This window comes from Carassius auratus, chromosome 1 (genome assembly GCF_003368295.1).
Source record: "Carassius auratus strain Wakin chromosome 1, ASM336829v1, whole genome shotgun sequence".
In the NCBI taxonomy this organism is placed as follows: domain Eukaryota; kingdom Metazoa; phylum Chordata; class Actinopteri; order Cypriniformes; family Cyprinidae; genus Carassius; species Carassius auratus.
The window spans coordinates 21,441,617-21,454,502 of NC_039243.1; the positions used below are offsets into that span (position 1 = coordinate 21,441,617).

General features: G+C 36.5%; 1 protein-coding gene across 1 annotated transcript; it reads left to right on the forward strand.

The window, feature by feature from the left end:
• The first annotated feature begins 223 nt into the window (after nt 1-223).
• LOC113101176 (SLIT and NTRK-like protein 6) lies at nt 224-12,524 on the forward strand. The gene is made up of 2 exons (XM_026265609.1): nt 224-570; nt 9,581-12,524. Exon 2 carries the CDS (start codon nt 9,601-9,603, stop codon nt 12,079-12,081), a length of 2,481 nt encoding a protein of 826 aa, XP_026121394.1. The 5' UTR covers nt 224-570; nt 9,581-9,600; the 3' UTR covers nt 12,082-12,524.
• The last annotated feature ends 362 nt before the right edge of the window (nt 12,525-12,886 follow it).

Below are 12,886 nucleotides of genomic sequence, written 5' to 3' on the forward strand. Positions count from 1 at the left end.
ATATATATATATATATATATATATATATATATATATATAATCTCTCTCTCTCTCTCTCTCTCTCTCTCTCTCTCTCTCTCTCTCTCTCTCTCTCTCATCCATGTGGAGTCACGATAGCCCCTTTGACTGTACGGAGGGAGGAGCTCTTGAGAAGTGAAGCTCAAGCACAAGCTAATTCACTGGCAGATCGAGAGGCTGGAGAATTTGTGTTTCCTTCAGGTGCTCTCCGAAGCGACGCGGGCAGCTGAATGTTATTTGAGGACTTTTATTCTTAACCACTGGACTAGATGAATACGGAAACGAGAAGCTAAAAAAATATGCGGACGCAAAATATCTGAAAATCGAGACTGGACATGTAAATAAATTGAACGATGGAAAGCTGAGAGCAAGTTGGATCTGGACTTGTTCCATGCGTCTTTTTGCGCGGTGGGCTCTTCCGTCCCAAGGAAGCGTTTTGAGAATTCCAGGCGTCCGGTTTGTGGTGCAAAACCGGGTGGATTTGGTTGATCCACAAAGCACAAATAACTTGGCCAAGTGGAGCTACAAAGACTCCTGTGCTGCGTAATTTGGGTAAGAGCGGCTTACTAACAGTGCATCCAAAGTCAAAGTAGTGTGAGTGTGATTATAGTGTCGGCGTTTAGGGTAAACTGGGTGGTATCACAACAAATGCAATAGATTTTGTATCGATTAAATATTATTATTATTATTATTATTATTATTATTAGTATTATTATTAATACATGCTTGCACAATTCCTAGACTGAAAAATACATATCACTTCTTTAAACAGTTTCTAATGCATCTACTGTTAAAATGTGTGTGTGTGTGTGTGTGTGTGTGTGTGTGTGTGTATATATATATATATATATATATATATATGAATCTGAAAGCATTGCAGAAGTACCATAGACATTGCTTACATAACAGTCTACTGTGATCTTAAGGACACCTTATAAGGTTCATTTTACTTATTAATTCCCTGCAAATTCAATCCATGTAAATGAAACTCAGGTGACTTCATTGTGCCGTCTGCAGCACAGATGCTCTTGCCTTCAAAGTCACATTTACACAAAGGCACACACACACACACACACACACACACACACATCTACAAGTACTCAGCCAGACATACCTACACACACAGACAACAGTAAGTCTTAATTTAATGTATCAGGAGACAGAGCAGTACACTCTCTAGATGCCCATGAGAGATTGATATGCAGTCCACATAAAATATTATGATGTTTAGAGAGGTTTCAAATGGTCTAAACAGATTTATGACTATTATGTGGGTTTAATAAGTTATATATATATATATATATTTACACAAATTTTAACTATACTTTAAACGGTATTTCTTTTTGAGGTCTCAGAGACAAAAGGTATTTAACATGAGTTAAAGTGCAATGAGCGATTTGAAATGTGTAATAGTAAAATCAACTAATATGATAGCAAAATCTAAAAATGCTAAACCCAATATGACATTCCACAAAGTGTTGATGAGTTTATTAGCTACACAGGACTGTGGGCATTTTCTTTTGCCTCTGTTCTTATATGTGGGTGTTGTGGCGTCTCCCTGGGGCAAGCACATCAGTTCCTCCATAGTACCATAGACACAATAAAGGGGCCATCTGTGCTAGCCCACTGATTTGTGCAGGGTAAAATGGAGCGTCAATGATTCGCTCATCCCTTTGCCCCAAGCCCAGTATACACTCTTTATCTTCATCTCTTGATTTCTCATTCCCCTGCGCTGGAAGTTAAGGTCCCCCAGTGGCATGCTGCAGATGCAACCTGCAACAATCTGTTGTAGGTTGCTTCCCTTTATTTGGAGCTGTGCACTAACATGCTCGACACATACACAAACAACACCAGTGTATAAAAAAAAAAAAAGCTTGCATCAGATCTCAATACCAGGCTTGATCTTATTCAAAGTGCTCTGTGTGCATTTTATTTAAGTCAGCTTTATTTATTTAGCATTTTATACAATACAAACTTCATTAAATATTAGACAAATTCTGCCACTATCCAGCTCAGTTTGGGTTATGTATTCAGCTCAGTTGAACTGAACTGAATCAACACTCGGCTCAACTCTGATGTAAGCATCTCTAAAGAAGACAGTGGTGTCGTTATTCAGCTTGAGTCAGTTGAAAATTGATTCAGTATGGTTCAGTAAAACGTTGACGATGGAAAATTAATCAATTATGAAACATTTGATTTATTTATAAAGGATGTGATTAATTTATAATTTATACAGAAGACAATGGCTGTGTCAGAAATTGTGACATCTATACTGTAGAAAATGAAACTTCTCATTTTCCAGTTTACGAAAACCTTTGAGTCTCAAATAACAGAAAAATGCTATTTTCTTGAAACTACACAAAAATCCTTGTCAGACCAACAGAATTACCCCAAATGTTGCCCCAACTAGTCAAACACAATTGTCTGAACAAAGAATTCCATATTGTTGAAATGTTAAGGCTTTGTGAGTTCCCAGCATGCATTGCAGCGTGAATAAAATATGCAGTTATAGCATTATTGTTTTGCTGTTTGCTGACTTAATTTCAACTTTTTTAAATATTTTTTTTTTATAATTATTGTTAGTTATTTGTTGTACTGTGATGTAAAGAGCTTATATTTTTTAACAAGTGTTGGTTGTCACCATTCTTGAGGTTTGTGTGTCTGGTATTGAGGCCTAGAGTATCTACAATAAAATGAAAAAAAAGTTGAAAAACTGTAAGAAGTGATGATTATTTAACAAATGATTACATCTCTATAATGACTTCTGTGTGTATCTCATCAGCTGCAGTCCTTCTCATAAGCTTGAGGCAAAACTGAATTCACAGAGCTCAATGATGTGAAGACTCATATGGTTTTCTAGAGATGGTGTGCTATATCATTTTAAGATGTAAACTCCATGTCAGACCCATTTGTTCACTTAATTTGCTTTAGTGATCAAATAAATTATATAAAGTTTTGATCAAGCAATGCATTATATATTTTTTTTCTTGAATACATGTAATCTAACAACCTGTTAGTTTCTTGAATACATGTAATCTAACAACCTGTTAGACAGACTACTTTTTTCTTGAAAAAAAAATATGAATGGTGCTTTTTTTATGCAAAACTCTCCAAATCGTTAAGGAGTTGAGGGTGGTTACTAGTGCTTTGCTATTGCTGTTGGTAAGGTGTTTGAGTGGTTGCTTACTGGTTTACAATACTTGAAGAACAAATGGCATGAGTTTTGCTCCAAATTTTAATACTTTGGGTTAAAGGTTTGTTAATATCAGTAACCAAGAGTGTAAGCTACAGTGATGCTTGACTAACTGTAGCATGTACCAATAAAATGGGATTACAGAAGCGTGGTATATTAGAATAAATGTCAGGGAAGGGGAAAATCCAATGGAGAGCAGAAAAAGTGTGAACAACTTCCTGTTGTGATGTTGATTTGCAGGGAGAGGTGCATCTGTTGCATGCAGATGTTTGTTTTTGTGAGCATATCTGGTTTCATCCGGTAGATCTTAACTGCTAATTCCTGTGAAATAATTATAGCACATTTGTTCAGCAACACATTTGAAAGAAAGAACACTGCATTACTTCTGCTCCTAGCTGTGATAAATTAATTTATTACACAACTCTGTGGAATACTTGATTCTGATTGGTCAATCGCGGGTATGTTATCCCTTGATAAGAATCGATAAATGCTGATAACACAGGCTCATCCGGGTAACTGAAGCTGGCGCCATACGCTTGGTAGGAACAGTTTTTTTTTTTTTTTTCTTGGTGGAAGCTTTGCGTTTGTTTAGCTAATAAAATTTTAAAACTTGGTTCAAAATTGTGTACAATTATTTCATTTAGTCATCAGAGTATCGCAGACTTGCTCTCTCATTTCATACAAACACAGCTGATGCCATTTTGCTATGATTGTTTTGTACACTGTAATGGATTATAAGATAACTAACAAGCTAGTAAGATTTTAAAACTTATCTTACACCATTTATCACCATAATTATTTATGTGGCGAAGTGTTGTGTAATAAGTTATACGACTACACTGTTTCGCTAAAATGTCCGTCTAGTTTGAACTTGCCGCTTGCTCGCAGCTGCTGTCTTCACGGAAGCTTTGCGTTCAAATATTTAAACTCAAATCAATATTTTGTGTCTAATTATTTACTTAGGTGGAAAGTAGCCATGTAATGAGCAGGATAATGTACACCCAGCCGGTTGTTATCATAGAAAAAACCCCTTTAGAGTGATACAAGTCCTGTTCACCCTGTCAGGGGTTTCTCTGCAATAACAACCAGCTGGATGTACATTATCCCTTACTCATATCATATGACAAGTGACAAATGTGATGTCCAGTGATGATCCATTGGCTCCAAAACCTACAAAAGGCATCTCAACACTAAGGCTGTACCGAAATATGGGCTACAACATTACGCAGCCTTCTAAGACAACTTGTTCTTCTCTAAATTCCAAGGCAACATTTCTTGCATCGTAGAGAAAAATATCCAAGAATGCATTGCAAACAAACATGGCATAAGTGAGATTAATTACAATTATAAATACACCAAGATGGTTAAATGTTCTGCCGCCTGAGTGTCCTGATTTTAAAATGCTTACATAATGGCAGCTCACTAGACCTAAATTACTCTACCTGGAATGAGATTGCAACCCTAACTGCATTGTCTTGTAAAAATGTCACGTTTGTCATGTTCTAAGTCGGAGGACTGAATCTGTTTGACACCAGCTCCACGGAATACATGAAAGGTAAGACAATACTTGCAAAAGACTAGGAAAATTGAAATTGTACCTGTCCTTTAAATAGCACATGGTAAGCAGATTATGCAAATGACTTTGTGGTTGGTTTAAGCAGTTGAATTGCTCCTGTGTGACAGGACCACAGTCAATGATTGCCATGCTTCATTGGCCAAACTTTTTCTGGTGGTGTTTCATTACTGATCAGATAAATAATGAATGACCAACCCTTAGAATTGTGTCTGAGACAACAGCAATTCTCTCAACCTACTCAAGCAAGACAATGCCTGCTGTCGACAAACAATGCCTCTCTGGATCAAACATAATTTCCCTTTCAAAAAGTTTAGCATCAGGAGATTCTACTAAGATGCAAATGAGCTCCAAAAAATAATTAAATTAAATTAAATTAAATAATAATAAAAAAAAAATGTGATTTGTATTTCTTGTAATTCTCTTTGGCAGCTGGTTTAACCTGTTAGCCAGCACCCCTCATTATGGGACTCATAGCTGAAAGTGCTCAACCAAACTTATAATTGTAACAGCTTCCTACTTCAGTGTGTTACAAACATAATTTTGGTGTCTTTGGCAAGAAGACCCTTTGGCCTTTACTTTTTATCAACCAGATTTGATAATGCTCAAAAATATTAAAAGTTATAGACACTGAAGTGCCATGATTTTTTTTTACCACACTTAAATATTTTTATTTGATATGAAAATACATGAAATGATGCCTGGAGCAATCTAGAAAAGTAATGGGTTGAAAGTCACATGTCTCATGAGTTTCTATTTCAAATCTGAATAAGATATCATGAAAAATGAGACTCCTGCAAATATTTTTTATGAGACTGTGTCTACACCCCCCAAATATAAAAAAAAATATAATAATAATAATAATAATAAATAATAATAATAATAATAATTCATTACATTTATATAGCACTTTTCTAGGCACTCAAAGCGCTTACATTGTCAAGGGGGGTATCTCCTCATCCACCACCAGTGTGCAGCATCCACCTGGATGATGCGACGGCAGCCATAGTGCGCCAGAACGCACACCACACACCAGCTTATTGGTGGAGAGGAGACAGAGTGATGAAGCCAATTAGCAGATATGGGGATTGTTAGGAGGCCATGATGGTCAGAGGCCAATGGGCGAATTTAGGCAGGATTTAGTCATTAAACATCACTGCATAGTGTTTTTTTTTTGTTTTTTTCTCATTATAAAACACTAGACAGAAACTTAGACATCATATAAGTGATTTATGTGAGCACTAGAAAAATACAATAAGAATATTTGAGTAAGAAAAATAAGAGTAACAAGAAAAAAAAACTGAAAATTAAAACTATTTAACTTTGTTTGCCAGTTACATAAAATCCTGAGATTGCTAGAAATGCAGCATTTACTATGAATTACGGTGCAAATAAGTGCTGATGTGCTGATGGCCACTTATACAGATGGTAATAACACAAATGCACCATAAATTAAATAATCCACTCTCTCTATTCATATAGACGCGTTTACTTTGATCATACAGTAATAGCGAGCTAATTTGGGCTGATTTGCACTCAAACAGATGGTAATCATGCAGATATATTCATATTCATCATAAAACACACTCTCACATATATAAAAACGGTTGAAAAATAAAACAAACAAAGAAAAAGGCGATCGCTATAAGTTCCGCCTCCATCAGCTGACAGGTGCGTCAGATCGTGTCACGAGGGAGCGCCAAAATTCAAATATACTATCTTTCCCCTGTCATTGATTCTTTTTTTCTGGTGGATTGTCTCATTCTGTTTGTGACACTGTACGCTGCAAAACCATGCCATTTTTTTACTACCAAGATGCAGTTTCTGACCGTGAGTTATTCCATAACAGACACAAACAGTTCTGTCGCTGAAGAACTAAAACATAAACAAAGGAATTATGATCCATATTACAACGTTATTGCTTCATTGGACCAAACGTGCTTCATGAGATGTCGTTCAGTGGACCCTTACCTTTCTAACTAAACCGGGATTTACAGCTGTGGATGTGTTTATGACTCGTTATTATGACGGATCTGGTGTACAGCGTTTCCATTGCTCATGTATTTATGTGTACTGCTTACACAAATGTAGCAAATACAGTCTTTACAAACTTTCCATTGAAAAACAGCAATCTGTCGTCGATGCTTGAGGCTTAGATCTTTATAATGATACATAGTTTGTCAAGATTAAATTTGTCCCATTTCATTTAATCTATTCGTAAACACTGAAACACTGACACGTGCGAGTTTATGGACTTTGAGGACGTGGGCGTCGGGGTGCTGGCTAACAGGTTAAAAGGTGTGCATGTTGCTGTAGGCTTACAAGCAATTTAAATTCAGCATTGCAGAGTAAACAGCACAAATGGGGCCATGCAAAAATGTATTGCCTCTAAACAAAAGAAACTGAATTGTGATGCCAAGATAAGATAGTGGAAGCGAGAAGCGCACACTGTATTTCCTCTGTTATGGATATATGAAGCTCTCTCTGAAGCCATAAACAGGTTCACTAAACTAAAATAGCATTGATTGTTATTTGTATTTGCTTTAATTTATTTTGTGGATTATTCTGTTCCGAAGTCTGCATTCTGGTCTAACTTTCGGTGGAACTGGCAACTTTGCATATACATGTGTGCATGATGTGGAGTAGATACAGTATACATCTTTGGATGTCTTCCATTAACTCCTGCATGTGTCACTTCAACTGGAGCACCTGAGTTACTGGGCTTGGTACACTGTAAAATAAGATTTATCAAAGATGTAAATAAAACAAAGAGTATGTTTTACAAGAAAATGTGATTGTATCCATTATACTTTAAAATGTCATATTTAATTCAATGTTTCTAGCCATTTCTTTGTAATTAATAAGAAACAATTATAGTGATCAAAAGTGAAAATAGGTCTACTTTTTTTTTTTTTTTTTTGGTGTAGTTCATTCACCTGCTTAAAAAACATCCTGGATGATTGTAACATAAGCTCTGTCCATATGATCTATAATCATCTTGCTATTCCAACAAGAAATCCGAAATCTCAGAATATAATTAAATGAAACAAAAATGCAAGAATTAGGTTGGCTGTAGAAATATCACTTGATTATCCTACAATTAAACTATATTAAAAGCAAATGAATGTATTGGCTGAGGTTACTTTATTCTATTCTATTCTATTGAAAAAGAACAATCATAATCCTAAAATCAAAAGCGATCTTAAGAGTGCCATAAATTGTGCTCAGGTTTGACAAAATGCAGAAAACTCTTAATTTTTCATCAATTTATTAAAGAGATCAGGAACAGACCAAATTATCTGCACAATTTAACAGTAAAAAATATAAAGTTTGTTGAATTAAATGTGATTTTTATTTTATTTTTTTTATAGAAAAGAATACTGTTATAAACTTTGTTTTATTTACAACTATATATATATATATATATATATATATATATATATATATATATATATATATATATATATATATATATAATAGTGTATCCACATTCATTTTACATTTCCATAATGCTTCTGTACTCAACCGTTGTCTCAATTGTTTTCATTTGCTAAATGAAAGAGAAATTTAATTTTTCAGACAGTACTGACTGTTCAAACTCAGCAATCAGAGCATGATGTTATTGAGATTTCCTCTACTAGTGGATTTGAGATTATAAAGTATTTTTTTCTCAGGATAGAATTCTTAAGCATCTCCATTTGTTCTAAATTTAATCTCCTCACTCTTCAGCAGGAGAAACAATTAAAGCTCAAAAATATCTCATTCGGCCTACGCTTTGGGTTACTGTGTGAGAGAAAGATAGGCCAATTTGCTGTATCAGGACGGATGTTCCCATTCAGGGTGGGTGTAAACCCATGCAGCCTGTTGGTGTCATGTGGCATGCCGGACTGCTCAGTGTTTGATTTCATATCAATTCAATTGGGAAGTTCATTCCTCACTCTGGAGTATTTTTTTGTTTCAGTTAATTTGCATGGAACTGTGTTATGTCATTTTAAATGACATTATAACAAAGAATAATGTGTGGTTATTTTCCTTCAGTAGAACTGTGTGAGGAAGACATTGCTCGTTCAGAGCTCCAGGGATTTATTTTTCATTTAAATATCAACTTTGTCCAATATGTTTCTCAAATTGTAAAGTTCCTTGGAAAATAAAAAGAAATACACACACACACACAAAATAAATAAATAAATAAATTAATAATTAAAATAAATTGTTGACATAAAACATATAGAATACAGTTATTGAAGAGTATAGATCTATAATATTAACTTGGAATGTGCCTTTACTGTGAAAAAAAAAAAAAAAAAAAAAACAGTTGTTTGAGCTAAATTATTAGACATATAAACTGTTTCCTGATTAGAATGTAATTATCTCAGTAATTTGAGATACTTAATTATTTCCCTAAGTATGTAATGTGATATAATCATTGATATTATCATCATCATCAATGACACAACCAAATTATTCATTTAAGACTATTACTGTGTTAGTTAGTTAGTTAGTTAGTTAGTTATAAGTGCCCCGGTGTTCCACTCACTGCTTTTTTGCAATTATAAAATGCAATATGTTAATACACGCTTTAATAGCTTTAATATTTTTGTAAACTTGTGAATATCTGTATTTATGCACATATTTTTTTTTTTTCTTTAAATCATAGGCTGTTTATTTCATTAGGTTCAGCTCTGTGAACTTGCAATGATTCCCATAATTCAGTTTTCTGCTTATAGTTATTTAATGAGTTTTCTAACTGCACTTAGTAATTAACTTTCCTTCTCTTCCCTTTGTTGTCTTTTAAGGTAAAAGGAAGAAGAAAAAAATGCTGGCCCGGATCGTTTTCATTTGCTTCTTCTTTGCTGGTGCTAGTTTTCATGATAATGAACCCAAGGCATTGTACGATGGAGCTTGCAAATCTTTGTGCACCTGTGAAGAGAAAGATGGACAATTGTACATGAACTGTGAAGACAGAAACATAAGCAAAATCTCCGATGTGAAAGTACCGTCAGATAAACCTTTCCATTTAAATCTATACAAAAATGACTTAGTGGAGTTACTTGCAGAGGAAATGGATGCTTTCAAGAATGCCGTCACCTTACATCTTGGTGCAAACAGCATACAGGAGCTTGAACCTGGAGTGTTCAGTGCACTGGGATCCCTGAGAAAGCTCCACATAAACAGCAATTTCCTGGTCATGCTCAAGGAGGACACATTTCACGGCTTGGTAAATTTGGAATACCTTCAGGCTGACACCAACTTTATCCGGGTTGTGGAGCCTGGGGCCTTCAGCAAGCTTGTCCGTCTTAAAGTTTTGATCCTAAATGACAACTCCATCGAGTACCTTCCAAGCAACATTTTCCGCTTTGTTCCTCTGACACATTTGGATCTGCGTGGGAACAAACTGCAGACTCTGCCATATGTGGGCTTCCTGGAGCATATTGGTCGTATCATGGAGCTGCTGTTGGAGGACAATGACTGGGTCTGTAATTGTGAAATCTTGCATTTGAAGGTCTGGATTGAGAACATGCGAGCACAGTCATCCATTGGCGAGGTGGAATGCAGTAGACCTAAAGCTCTAAAGGGCACCTCTTTGACCAGGGTCAAAAAGGATTTACTTTGCCCCTCCCATGTTGACATCAACCTCGAAGAGCCATCAAAATCTCTAGACTTGGTTGTCACCCCATCCACCAAGGTTGTTCAGATACCAAATTTCAACGATGGCTCAAAAATACCCACACCTGCAAACGGCCTAGGTACATTTTGCATGCCAATGTGCTCTTGTCCACCCCAAAGTATGGGGTTTTTAATGCACTGTGAGGACCGAGACATTCAGAGGTTATCTGATATAGGCATTCTTGAACAAAGCCCAAACATGCTGATTTTGACTGGGAATATGATACAGCGACTATATAAATATGATTTTGTGACGTACGACAAATTGGAATTGCTCAATTTAGCAAACAACCACATAAACTACATTGACAATGAAACCTTTCTGAGTTTGAGCAATTTGAAAAAGTTGTACCTGAATGGAAATAGGATAGAGAAAATCTCGGTAACAATGTTTCTTGGCCTTCACAACTTGGAATACTTGTACTTGGAGTATAATGTCATCAGAGTGATTGAGGCTGGATCGTTCAACCCTTTGACAAATCTAAAGCTCCTGTTGCTAAACAACAATCTACTCAACACTCTCCCAGCACAAATATTTCGTAATGTGCCCTTGGTGACATTGAACCTAAGGAAAAACGTCTTTATGCACTTACCGGTGAGTAATGTGTTGGACCAGCTCAATTATTTGGAGCATATTTATCTTGAGGACAATCCTTGGGACTGCACTTGTGATTTGGTCAGCCTCAAACAGTGGGTAGAAAAGCTAAGTAAGGAGACTGTGGTGGGTACCATCCTATGCCACACTCCTCAAAAACTGTCTACTGCTGATGTTAGAAACCTGAAGCATGATGTTCTCTGTCCTGGCTTGGTCACGTATAAGTCCCTAACTGGAGACACCAAGGACAATAGTGCAGTCACGATTGCGCCAGAGGGCAACACCACCAGCTTCTTCCGGTTTCTGACAGATGCAGTGCCACTCTCGGTACTCATCCTCTGCCTTCTCATCCTCTTTCTGATCTTAATTTTCTGCACTGCAGGGATCATAGTGTTTGTGCTACACCGTCGACAGAGACAGGCCAAGAGGAAACAAACCGAGGAGCAACCTCGTGAGAGCAGTCCAATCCACCTGCACTATAGCATGTATGGGCAGAAGACCACCCACCATGTAACTGAAAGTCAAGGGCCCGGCATGTACGACGAACCTTCCCGTAGCCCAATCCTTCAGGTCTGCAGGAACCCTAGTTACTGCTCTCAGCACAAACAATATGAGTTAGATGAGTACGATTGTGAGAAACCTAAGCATATCTGCCACAGCATTCTTGATAAGGAGAGTGAATCCCTACTTACAGAACCACATGTGAAGTTTAGGGCTATCACCGATTACCCCACTGAGTTTGGGAGTTTGGGAGATGCAAGCTCTTTGTACAAGAACATCTTAGAAAGGGAACGAGAACTCCAACAGCTCAGCCTCACTGAATATCTCAGGAAAAACATATCACAGCTACAACCGGCGGTGGACATGCAAGTCCCCAACCGCCACAGAGAGCTGAAACTAATGGAGACTCTTGTTTATAGGCCACGGAAGGTCATGGTGGAACAAACTAAAAATGAGTACTTTGAACTCAAAGCCAACTTACATGCCGAACCAGACTATTTAGAAGTCTTAGAGCACCAAACGACTTTCAACTGAGAGAAGTTCACTGTATGCTGTGATTTGACAAATGATACCCCAAGTGCCTTCTGACAGTTCATTCTGAGTTCTGATTTAGCCTGAGAGATATAATGCAGCAATGTCAGAGTAGAGGCAATTCTCACAATACAATCATTTGATTGCAGACGAATTTCAGGTGGACCTTTAGCGTTAACATGCTATTGGACATTGCAGATGATGGATTATACATTCTAACAAAATTCCAGTCACACAGAAAGATTCGCAAAGTGTTGTCTTCGGACAAGATTGGCTTTCAAACCACAACATTTTTTTGTGCATTGAGTTTAATGCATCCTCTGTATGTTTGGTAGGGAAGAATAGCATAGGAGTCACTTCACATTTATATCAGTGTAACTCTTATTATGTATGTGAAAGATCTTCAAGCACTGTTTATTTGTAGAAATGGAAGAAAACATGTTTTCCTTCTTTTTTCTTCTGTCATACAGAACATTTCTGATTAGTTAAAACATTATCTGATTTTTCTAAGTTTTGAATTAAACATTCCCAACACAGTTTTTGTTCATTAAATATTAAATAATGGTTGTATTTAGACCTCAAGATGCCATTAAATTTACATTTATTGTGTAGCCTGCCAAAAGGCTATTGTTTTGACCCTGTGGTCAGACATTATGAGTGGGCTTATTTATTGTGCCTGAAATTGGCCTCTCACCTGGAATTCTCAACACTCCTGGAGAATTTATTCAGAAATCATGTTATACAGACCCATTTGCTGATTACCTCCACTGTTTCTGATATGGACAAAAACTCTGCTGGGCATCCTTGG

Coding starts and splice junctions, on each gene's coding strand:
- LOC113101176 (XM_026265609.1), top strand. CDS start 9,601: ATGCTGGCCCGGATCGTTTTCATTTGCTTCTTCTTTGCTGGTGCTAGT.